The sequence below is a fragment of the Micromys minutus genome (genome assembly GCF_963924665.1).
Source record: "Micromys minutus genome assembly, chromosome: 13".
Lineage (NCBI taxonomy): Eukaryota > Metazoa > Chordata > Mammalia > Rodentia > Muridae > Micromys > Micromys minutus.
Window position 1 is genome coordinate 24,665,215 of NC_137982.1, and position 12,618 is coordinate 24,677,832.

Sequence of the window (12,618 nt, forward strand, 5' to 3'; positions counted from 1 at the left end):
GACCCCACTCCCTCCAGCTCCCTTGTAACCTTGCCTGTGACAGAGACAGCAAGGAGCGTCTGCTCAGCAACGTCTGCACGGATGCATTTTGTATTAGAGGCTCTGCGCAATGATTCTCAACGCACAGTAACCCCAGGATGCTCTATTGCATCCTTGTTCACTATCCTAATGTCATCCTGCCTATGACAAACCAAACAGTCGTGCTAACACAAGCACGTATACAGGAAAAGATCCAGACACCGTTGTTCAGGAGTTGGTGTGTGGTGATACATTATAGAACCTGCTCAGGAAATAGAAGACACTTTTATGGAGTTTGTTCCTCACTTGACAGGCAACCGTTCTATTTGGGAGATTATTGCTAGATAATTATTGCTGTTTCTCTTTGAAGTAGAAATGAAAATCTACTTGGGCTGTGTAGACATAGCTCTATGGAGCTCAACCCCTCTTTGTTCTTTGTTCCTAGTAGTCACAAGGTGCCATCTGCAAATTTTTGAAGGGCAACTTACTTTATCAGTACCAGTCTCCTGCCGCTGAGCCTCAGTTTCCCCAGTTGCACAATGGTAATAACCCAGCTTCTACAGTGCTACTCTAGAGCATGGAGAACCCAGAAAGCAAGCCTTATGCTTAGACTGTTCATTTAGGGCTTTGTTAGTTTGTGTGTGTGTGGGGGGGGGTATATACGTGTGCACAAGTGTGCTTGTAAAGGCCAGAAAACAAGTTTCTCTGTCACGTTCTACCTTACTTAAGATAGGATTTTTCATGAACCTGGATGTCAGTGGTTGCTAGGGTGACTGACTAGTTAGCTTCAGGGATCCCCCTGTCTCCACCTTCCCAAGCTGAAATTATAGACACATACTGCCCTGCTTGGCTCTTCACACACTGCTAGAGATGGCCGTCATCGAGCACTTCCGAGAGCCTTTGCTGGATCTGAACTCCACCTTCCTCTGCCTTCACCATCACTGGCGTTCCTTTTCTTCCGGGAACAACAAACAAGACTAGGGATTTGGGAATGTCTCTACAGACACAAAACATTTGTGGTTTTGTTCAACTTCTTGGTTTTCCTGGATCCAAATCTTTATGGTAAGTGCTTATGGAATATGGTTTCATGCACTAGCTGTCTATTTCCAAACCAATACACTGAATGCTCGGAGTACACCTGCTACTACCCTTGTGTGTGTGTGTGTGTGTGTGTGTGTGTTTGTGTGTGTGTGTGTGTGTGTGTGTGTTTGTGTACATGGAAGTATATGAGGTGTGTGCATGGGTGCTCATGCCTGTGTGTGCATGGGTGCCCATGCCTGTGTGTGCATGGGTGCCCATACCTGTGTGTGCATGGGTGTTCATACCTGTGTGTGCATGGGTGTTCATACCTGTGTGTGCATGGGTGCTCATGCCTGTGTGTGCATGGGTGTTCATACCTGTGTGTGCATGGGTGCTCGTTTCTGCATGTAGTGCAGAAGCCAGATAAGGGAATTGGTGTCCTACTATATCATCATTTCTCGTCCACACGAGACCAACAGCCAGCAAACTTAGTCATTCTTTCTCTCTTCACTTACACAACACCAGGTTACAGGCATGTGTGTGGAGTATATCTGGTACTTGTGGGGTACCTGACTTTTCATATGGATTTGAACTCACGCCCTCATGTGCAGCAAGTAGGTGCTCTTACGTACTGAGCCATCTGTCCAGACCGGTTTTTGGGAGTTCCTTCCATAGGATCTAGGTTGCTTTTCTTTAGATTGTGGGTTTAGCTTGTGTCTTCTTGTCATTTAATCCATCTGCTCAACTGTCACTTACTCAGAGAGGTGTGCTCAGGCTCTCATAGGTGCTGTAGCCCCTACCTTCCTACTAAGGTATCACCTTATTGCTTTGCCTTTGTGGCATTTGTAACTGTATAATTTGAAATGACACACTCCCTCGCATTGCCCTTTCCCTGTAAGATGCAGTTTTCATGAAAGGGCATTACTGGGGGTGGGGGGGGGAGAATAATAACGTATGACTTATAGAGGACATCAATAATGACACGTAGAATGAATGAATAAGCTTTGGTTCCAAAGGGAAATTACTGTAGGAAAACCAGGGATTTTGAGTCATCATTTTAAACTGGGAGCTTTTTCACCACACAGTAAGTGCTCACAAGAAATATCCAAAATCCAGGCACATAACTAACTAAATAATTCAAATGTTGTATGTACTTTAGCCAAATTTATTCCTACACGTTTTATTCCTACACATTTTATTTCTGCAAGAAAACATTAGCACTCACATTTCATAGCTCAGTATCTGAGTGATTGAGAGGTCAATGAACTTGAATTCATCACAGGATTGGGTCTGGAACAGGCGTTTGAGCGAATGCTGTTTACCACCCAATAGAAAGCAGCTAGTGAACATAGCTTCCACTGTGGCTCAGCACTCACCTTCTGCCTTCATGGGCATGAAGTCATGGAAACCTCACTTTAAAACTGCTATTTGTTATGACAATGCTATAGAGAAGACTCTGGGCTTGGGAAGCCCCCACAGCTTCAGTGATGAACGAGAATCTACGTATAGACAATGGGCATCTGAAATCTATGGTCTTAGGAGGCTGCCCTTCTTACACAATGCAGATTGCTGTTAGAACACAGTCTCTCTGGAGTTTGAGAGGGAAAGAACTCATCTCCCCATTATAAAGTGTCCTCTTCAGAGGCTTGGTTCCAACCTTTGACTGTTGATTCATTGTGGGATGGAGCACTTTAAATGTGTGAGTAGGCAAAGCAGAGTTGTTTTCCAGTATAACCAGTCGATTCGATAATGAAGTTGGCTACTTCTTCAGAAAGACCTTTAGTAATGAAATTTGTAAGCATAACGTCTAAAATTTCAGTTTGGGTTATTAAAGTGGACTAGAAAAATATATTAAGTATTTCTGGGTCTATGTGCTGATGTAAATAAAACAAAATCAAGAAAGTTTAGCCTTATCGTTCATTTTCTTAGAAATTCTTTACCAGTGTACTTTCTTTCACTGTGTTCTTAGTAACTCAGGCTTGTCTTTACAAAGGTCCTTTGTAGGAAAGGAAGGTGTTGCCACTGCATTTTGTCTGGTACTCAGCTCAGTACCTTTGCTTGCGTATTACTCACATGCAAAAACCACAAGGAACAGACTTATGGAGTCCACACACTAGTACCTTGGCTTCAAAAGGTTAATGTGATGTATGTATATGTGGATATCAAACCACTTGTCTTTGAAAATGTCCCTAAGCCACTGAGATAGTTGATTCAGCAAGAAGAAAATGAGTCTGGCCAATTCTATTGAACTCTAGTATTTCTGCAGAACTCTTATTATGTATGTTTTATTCACACATGCCTATGTGATCCTATCTGAACCTGTATTTGATGCTCACAATTATCCAAATGTGTGGGCAGTGTGGGTATTATTAAGCCATTTTACAGATGAGGAAATTGAGGTTAATAGAGTTTAAAGAGCTTGCCCAAGGTCAGGAAGCTAATAAACAGCAGATCCAGCGCCTGAACCTTTGGACTCCAAGTTTGCACATTGTCTTCTGCAGCCCACACTCACCTTTCTCTGGCCAGACAAGCTGTCAGTGATGAGACTGCAGATTTGGCTACTCCCACGAGGATGTGGGTTCTATGGGTCCCTAAAGGTCCTGCCCTTTACTCAGCACTGTGTGCATTTCGGTCATTCCTTTGAGTTTCAGTCCCTTATGAACACAGTCAATAATGTTTGTGGACCAGGAGTATCATTATATTGCTTCCAGCACTCAACTTTTACTGCTTCCTCTGGAGCATTCCGGTGGTGTGTCCTTGCACCCAGTGTGACAGGTGTGGGTGGAGCCAGTACCTCAAGTGCTACTCCATGCTCTACTCTACGTCTATAAGCCCCAGGATCAGCACAGACTGTAGTCCAGACTCCCTGCGCCTTAGTCACTATTTGCTCCACTAGCTTTGCTTTCACGCTTCCTCTGAGGATTCGATGGAGCTGCAAGATTGATCAAATACTTCTGTTTACTCAGAGAAAGGATTTCACAAAGGAGTGGTTTAGGGACTCCGGGTAAATAAACCAGGAACCAGGGTCAACTGACGAAAAAACAATCTAATCATTAAGCAGAGCATCAGCTAGCAATCCCCAGACAAAGAAGGAACCTGGTGTAGCTAGGCCAGCGCTCGTGTTCCTGGACAGAGAACACCGAGTGTGCTGTTGAGGTTTTATCAGGCCAGCAGAAGGCAGTAATTACTTATCTTTGATCCGAATGATATGTGTGGCACTGATCCTTTTTGACAGGTTGAATAATGGAGAACATACCTCTTGTTGTTATATAAAAACAGAATGAGCTGATTCAGTCTGTGTTTTCATGGCAGATACAGGGCTTTGACCTGCCCAATCAGGGAGGACAGAATGCTGCTCCTATGCCACATTCTAGCTGTGACCATCCTTCAGATCTTGATCATCTCAGAAAACTGGGTGTTTGCTAAGAACATCAACTTCTACAATGTGAGGCCCCCTCTTGATCGTAAGTTGGGGTTGTGGTCCTTATTCTATAATCGTTCTGTGTCCCCTTCCCATCTACCGCACCGTTCTGGAATGGTTGGCTTTACCCAGAGTGAGAGAGCCAGGCCTAACCACTGCTGGGGTGAGGGTGCTGTGAAGGAACGCTTCTCTCCTCTTTAGAATGGGTCGGCCTCCTGCTCCAGTCTTACAGGGCTTCTCCTTTAAGAACACACGTGTAAATAAGCCACCTCTGAGCACTGTCTCGGACCATGGCATAGCAGAGGAAGTTCAGGGATCTCTGGTGATTTCTTCATCAGAGATCATTGGCTATGGAAATTTCCTGCATAAACGATACAGCCATTCTTCCAAAGGGCCATTTAACACTTTTTGAAGACTCAGCAGAGTGTTTGAGATTGGGAAGAGGGTGTGGCCCGGGTCTTCTTTACCTTTATGCACAATTGATGTTGCATCAAAGTTTTGTCACCAATGCAGTAGTCAATAGTAATGTAGAGAGTGAGACGTGGGACATGGTTTTCTTTCTTTCCTTTTTCCTCTTCTCTTTTAAAATGCTTCCCGGGTGCTGGTGATGCACAGCCAGGATGGGGGCCGTCGTCATCCCCGCCCCACGGGAGGTGTACATCAATGCTGCTCCTCACTTTTTTATTTTATGTATTCTTCAGGATGTTCCAAAGATGTATCTGATAGCTCCTCCACTTCCATTCCTGCCTACTGTCCCTCTTAGTTCAGAAGACTAAATGCTAATAGAATTAATTATACCACGGATCTTTTAAAATTGCTTATGGAGCCATTTCATTTGGTGACACAGACATCTAAAGATGTCTCGCATGTTTTATTTCATCTAAAAAAGCTGAGAATCTTGTGCTATTGATGTTGGAAAAAATTTTGGCCTTTTTGACTTTACTTCATTTTCTTTTTTTTAAAAAGCCACACCATTCCCGAACAGTTTCAAGTGTTTTACTTGCGAAAACGCAGGGGATAATTACAGCTGTAACCGATGGGCGGAAGACAAGTGGTGTCCACAGGGTAAGTATGAGCTCGGAAGACTCTTCCAGATTCTTCTGTGATTTCACTTATTTAGATCCTTCTCTTAGCTGGAGGGGTATGTCTCACATGATAGATTAGTATGCCAACACAGGCCAATGGGATCCTAATGGGGTCCTGGATCTCTTGTAAAAGACTATCCAGATGCCAGAGTATCCTGAGAGAACTGGGGATGGGTAACACACACACACACACACACACACACACACACACGCACACGCACACGCACACGCACACGCACACACGCACACTTAACATGCAGTTGTATGCATCATGAAAAAAGATTTCTTAAAAGGTGTTTATCAAGAAGACCGAAACCACAGTGTTGACTAAAGCATCTAAACAATTCCAGAAATGTTTGATGCTTGATGATACCCTAGGAAAGTCATACTTACTGGCTTAAAGCAAAGAAAGGGTTTTGTACTCTACGCTAGAGATTTATTGTTGCTAAGGAAGCCCATTCACCCCCCTAACAAACATCAGATTATCCCTGGTAGTTTACTGACACATCTCCAGTGCCCAATCCAGTGTCTGGTTCCTAATATGCACTCAGTAAATACTTGGTGAAAGATGGATAGATACCTTTGACTAGGTAGCCATGGAGAATCTTTTCTCAGTAGACATTAAAACAAAGATCTGCATGGGCAAGAGAAGGAAGTCTGAAGGAAAAGTGTGCCTGGAAAAGAAATCTCAACTGTAAAGTCAGAACACATGATGTGGATTGTGATCTGAAACATTGCTGTTGGACACTAGACACAAGAGTCAAAGAATACCTCAAGTGGGCACTGTCATAGCTTTGTTTTGGATGATGGCAGCTCCTGCAGGTGGTAAAAATAGAGTTGTGAAGAAACTGAATGTTTTCATACAAAGTTGGAAGTAAAAACAGAGAATATGCTGCTAGGACTTTGGAACTGAGGGAGCTATAATGAGACTGGGCCGTTCTGATTTTAGCTTGTCAGATGCAATGGCCTAAGAAAAACAAATAGCAGAACAGACTCCCAGAATTAGAAATTGCTGGTATGAGTATATTACCATGGATCTTTGGGAGTTTCTATTGCAGTATTTGTAGTAGGAGAATGGCCTAATTTTTTGCAGATATAGGAAACCTCAACCCCCTTAAAAAAATCCAACTGGATATATTACTGAGAATCACTGCTAAGTTCATTGTTCCTGCCTATAGCAGCCATATGGTCAATGTCTTTTATTATCTTTTTATTCTAGAAGAAGAAATTATTAGAATCTTTTTTTTCTTGAAGTCCTTTTACATTTCAGTAGAGTGCTCTGATATTGTTACATGTCTGAACAAGTGTGATTGTGTGCCACTTCTTTCATGTGTCCACAAAATTTATTTTAGTGTTTTGAAGAATTTTTTATTTAGAACTTTATACATGCATATAACTAATTTTAATAAAATCCTATCCCTTTCATTTTCTTCCAGCTTCTTCCTTATCTCCCTCCCCTACAAATACCAGTTTTCCCTTGATTTTAAGCTTTTGGATTTTTTTTTATGCCCACTGATTCTAGTTAGTGGGGGATGGGTGAAGGCCATCTGTTGGATTGTAAGTATCCTCTCAGAGGCCACATTCTGAAAAAACCCAAGCAGCCACAATTGACAATAGTTCCTCATTTGGAGTAGAAAGTCATGAGTCCCTCCCTTGCCTGTTCTAGGATTTTGTTTGGCTGGAGCTTGTGCAGGTCTTCTGTGTGTAGTCATAGCCACTGTGAGTTCCTGTGCAAATGGCTCTGCCTTGTCATGGCCAGAGAGAACTGTTTCACTGCAGATATTGACTGTTCTTGGCTCTTAAAATCTTTCTGTCTCCTCATTCTCCATGATGACCCCTGAGCCTTGGGAATAGGAGCTGTGATACGGATGTCCCCTTTATCACCGAGCATTCCACATTCTTATCTTCTGCACACTGACCAGATGTGGCTCTCTAGTAATTGCTCTGCTCTGTAAAATGCAATTTTTTGATGATGGTTCATAGATGTACTAATCTATGGGTATAAAGGTAAGAAGTTAGGGTTAACTTATTATATGTCCATTTAGCAGAAAATAGCAAAAGGTTCTCTCCTAGAGCTTAGGACCACTGGGCTTTAGCCCAATTAATAGTACTAGGCATGTGTTCCATCTTGTAGAGTAGACTTTAAATCCACTCAGAAAGAAACTAGTTACAATTATTTTTAAGTTTTAAGGTTGGTTGATAACTGTCTCTCCTAACTTATTTCAGATGGTCAATACAATTCTTTAACTATTAGCTTTAAATTTCTGCTGGAAACCAAGTAGACTGGTGAGAATAGCTTTAAAGTTTGCCTTCAGTGGCCTCCCCTTTATGGATCATAGGATTCTTTGAATTGCCTCTCAAGGTCTGTGCATAATGCTCTAATTTGTGGTATATCTACCAAAGCCTTTTATCTACTTCTGGGTTTTAGAATATCATCTCTTTTGTTTATTTTAAAAATTGTTTAAAGATTAATTTATATTATGTATATTTTTGCTCCTTTGTATGTCTGTGCTCCACATGCATGTCTAGCTCAAGGAGACTAGAAGAGCATTGGAACCTCTGCAACTGGAGTTAATAATGTTTGTTAGCTTCCATGTGGGTTCTGGGAATTAAGCCCAGCTCCCTTAGAAGAGCAAGAAGCGCTGAACTATTTTTCCAGCCCAAATAGCATCTCCTTTGAACCACAGATAAGCAAAAGCAGTAGAGGGTAGCTTTCCACCCCCAAACAGTATATCAGCAACAGCAAAAGCAGTTTAGACTCTGCCATGCCCACCTGAGAAGCTGGCCCTTATAGGAATCAGTGTAGAATGACTCCACCTTCCAGAATAGCATAAGAGCTCTTTATTTATTTATATTTTTTTGATCACCCACTAGTGAAGTCTCAAAGACATCAACCATCTGGAATTATAACTGAGGTGTCATTTCTTATTTTTCACTTTACCATTATTTTGGGAAATGATAGTCAACCATTCATGTACAGCAAGTAAGCCTGGAGCTGTTGATCTACCTCAGGGTTCTGTTTCTCCATAAAGCCTCACCTGTGGTTCCAGGATGGTTAAAAGGCTGTCTATGTAACACAACATGACAACATGTAATGGCTCCCTTTCCTTTAGACTCCGATGTCAGCTACTTTTGTCTTGTTGAAGGACGGGTATCCATGGTAGCAGCCAAGTGAACTGATTAAGGACACAAGGCCTCGGTATCTTCCTTTGTTGGCATTCTACCTTACACCTATGTAACCTTTCTGCCCATTTGACTGTGAACATGATGGTGGCGCACACCTTTAACCCTGACATGTGTGAGACACGTGTAAGTTCTAGGTCAATCTGGTCTACGTAGAGAGCTTGAAAAAGCCTGGACTACATAATGAGATGCTGTCTAAAGCAACAACAACAACAACAAAGAATGTTAATTGGTTTATGGCCTTCCAAAGGTTCATGGTGAGGATTGAATGAATGAAGTTGGAAGATATGAGTACCTCTACAGTATGAATGTGTTTGCCATTGTAAATATTACTAAAGTTATCAAAATTCCTCTGTATGTACTAACATTTTATTTAAAAATCACAATGTTCTTAAAGGATTGAACAAGACTTACTTGAGACCAGAACTCTGTGTTTTCAATCTTGGTCCATTTTCACCCAGTCAGCTGCTATTGGAATCCATGATGAAAAACTTAACACAAATTTCCATGGTCTCTGGTAGCAACAGGAGACATGGGACTAAAACAGAATATACTCTGATGCCCTATGGACCACTTTCTGACAAGAAAGCTAAGTCATAAAATGGATGGTTAAAGCAATTCGGGTAACTATGTAGAAATGAGCTAACTATACAGCAGAGGGAAATAGGAAGACAGGAACTGAAGAGGCCAGGGAAAGTGGAGTACATTGACAAGGAACAGTCGAACATGCTAGAAGGTTTCGAATCTGAATAAACAAGATGAGGAAGAAGGGTGACCTGGTACATAGCTGGAATCCATTTGCATCTAGCCTGTAAGAAGCAAATGATAAGTGAGACTCCACGTTCCCAGACATGTTGTGTCTTTGTGCTCACAAGCTTCATGTTAATTTAGAGTTCCTGAACACGTGCTTTAGAGGAAGAAAGGGCAGGCCAGAGTCATAAACACTTGCATATTCAGTTACCAAACCCAAGGATTTATGAAAATTCTGCACATTTTTCTCAGCTTCAGCTAATGCCAAAGGAACTGGATACCCATTTATATTCATTTTCAAAACACATGTGTACTTTGGAAGCTGATGTCTTGGCAGAAATACTACTCACAAACTCTAGAATTCACTGCTATTATGTTTCTCACCTATGAGCCTTAAGATTATTCTGATTTTTACTCTCTTCTGGCATTATGGTCAAGGGATCTCCTTTGCAATATGGAAAATAAAATTGTTTTTATTCTTGTTAAATTTTCCTAGACACACAGTATTGTTTGACAGTTCATCACTTCACCAGCCACGGAAGAAGTACATCCATCACTAAAAAGTGTGCCTCTAAAAATGAATGTCATTTTGTTGGCTGCCGACACAGCCGAGATTCAGAACACACGGTAAAGATTATGTGTGCATGGAGTTACTTTCCCAGGTTTCATGGTGATGGTGGTAAGTTATGCATCGTGGGGAAACTAAGAAGGAGAAGCAATATGTTAGTTTTGTTTGTACTCTGACAAAAAAGACTACTACAGTGCCAATGAAGAGAGCAGACAGTTGAGGATATTCTGTCTTCAAAAAGAAATAATGGCTAGAGCTAAACTCTGGGCTTCAGAACTTGCACAAATAGTCTGAAGCCCATGCTGGTAGCTTATGAATAACCAACCCAGTCTTCAGAAAGTAAGATGCATTGGAGTCTAGATAATGTATGTTCTGTTCATAGTCAAAAATCCCCACAATCCCATCCTAGAGTAACTAGAAGGTAGAAAGGAGAAATCAGGAACAGCTCTTGCAAATGAAATTTTATCTCCCTCTGCGTCTCTGCTTAGAGGAGAAAAGAGTCTAAGAGAATAAGATAAATTTAGGTATGTATTGGATCAATTTATCCCTTTAATATTCTCATTTTATCATGCCCCCCAAATGTACTCTTATATTCAGAGATCCTAAAGTTTGAGGGGAAACGATTTGAAAATTTGTTTCATGAGATATTGAAATTCAATGTAGCATGTAAGTCACTGACTCTGACTTAGTGGCTGTTGGCTCTGATCATGCAAAGGCCACATGGGCAGCAATGGTGAGGTGAGCTGGCAAGGCTGGAAGGGAGCATTTTAGACTGATTGAGATGAAACTTCACATGGAGGTCTAGGGAATCAAGATCTCTAGAAAGTACTCAGGGTGAGCACGGTGGCTCACTCCTAGAATCCCAGTACTCTTAGAGTCTGAGGCAGGAGGATTGTGAGTATAAAGCCAGCTTGGGCTGCATAGCAAGATTTGAAAAGGAAAATAAAAACTTTTCTCTGGGTAAATCTGATGGGTAGCTGGCTGGACAGCCATTCATGGCCATGCTTGGAGTTGCTGTCTTTCTGCTGCCTCATTGGCCTGGAAACGTGTGTGAGTGGCCAGTTCACGAAGTCATGGCTTTAAGCTAGGCATGCATCACTATTGTGGTCACTGAAAGCACTCTTAAGAATGGAGACTTTATTTTATTTTTATTTTTTATTTTAGCAACTTATCACTGCAGTCATAACTTATCACTGGGACTCAGGTGAGGGTTCAGACAATGGCAAGTCACAGTTTTCAGCTAACAAATAATACTAAAGAGAACCAGAAAGTCCAGAAGGTTCCTGACTTTTCACTTGGGTTTCATTGTTTTCAAATAAATATGTCAAGATCTGGCAACTGGGCAGTCTAACTCAGTTTCCCTTTGTTGCCTGCTTTTGCTAGGTTGACACAGATGCCTCAAGAGTTAGGATGAGGACTTTTATAGTAGTCTTTTCTCAGCAGGGAAGAGTACCCCAAGACTGGGGCAATGCACAGACTGGACCATCAACTACAGTACCTGTCTTTCTTTTTGGTTTTGGTTTTTGTTTCTTTCTCCTTCCTGCTCTTCATGCCTATTTCTCTTCCCTCCTGTACAGGAGTGTAGGTCTTGCTGTGAAGGAATGATCTGCAATGTAGAGTTGCCCACCAACCACACAAATGCAGTCTTCGCTGTAATGCATGCGCAGAGGACATCTGGAAGCAGTGTCCCCAGACCCTACCTCCCAGTGCTGGCCTGGCTTTTCATGCTTCCCTTGCTATGATGTTGCTGTTCCCAAGAGAAGCAGAGACCAGCAATGTAAAGCACAGAAACAGTGGACCAGCGAACTCTGGAGCAAAGGTCCATCTTGCACTTGATAAAGAAGATACATTAAACTGCAAAGTAGAAGGCAAAAGCTTGCTTTGCTGAAATGCTCCTGCATGAGGTCACGACATTGGGCATGAAAACTTGGTAGGAACCAAGAGGATTATCTAACTTGAAGTGTCCTGGTCTAGGGATGCTGCATTCTGTCAGTTCTATAGGAGATATGACCAGTATTGTTAATGGCAACAGTAGCGTCATGAGCCCTGGCCTGACCAGGCCTTCACCTGGAAAGACTTTGTGACTTTATGGACTCCCTCAGAGGCTGCTGGGTCAGACTCTCTGATTTCTATGGCTAGCTCAGAGTACCTCTGAAATATAACCCTTCTGCCTACTGGAAAGCAGTCTCTACCATGTTAATGCTCTATTACTGTAACAAGTACCTGAGATGACCCATTTATAAAGATGAATGGTTTGTTTGAGCTCACAGTTTTGGCGATTGCAGTATATACTGGTTTGGGGCCTGCATTAGAGAGTGAGTAGCCACTCATAATAGAAACTTGAAAAGGGGAGAGGATGGGCTGGAGAGATGCCTCAGCAGTTAAAGGCAGTGACTGATCTTTTGGAGGACCCAGGTTTGATTCTCAGCACTCAAGTAGCTGCTCACAACTGATAACTCCAGTGCCAGGAGATCTAATGCTCTCTTCTGGCCTCAAGTACTGCAGACATGAGGGGCAGACATAAAACACCCATATACATAATTCTTTATAACAAAGGGAAAGGAAGAAAAGAG

The 12,618-nt window shown here is 42.1% G+C and overlaps 1 protein-coding gene across 1 annotated transcript; it reads left to right on the forward strand.

Moving 5' to 3' along the window:
- Positions 1-4,387: 4,387 nt before the first annotated feature.
- On the forward strand, positions 4,388-11,787 carry LYPD6B (LY6/PLAUR domain containing 6B; the record flags this gene model as incomplete). Its single annotated transcript, XM_080928098.1, has 4 exons — positions 4,388-4,502; positions 5,426-5,524; positions 9,974-10,104; positions 11,623-11,787. The coding sequence occupies 4 exons, from the start codon at positions 4,388-4,390 to the stop codon at positions 11,785-11,787; spliced, it is 510 nt and encodes a 169-aa protein (XP_080784224.1).
- Between the last annotated feature and the right edge of the window lie 831 nt (positions 11,788-12,618).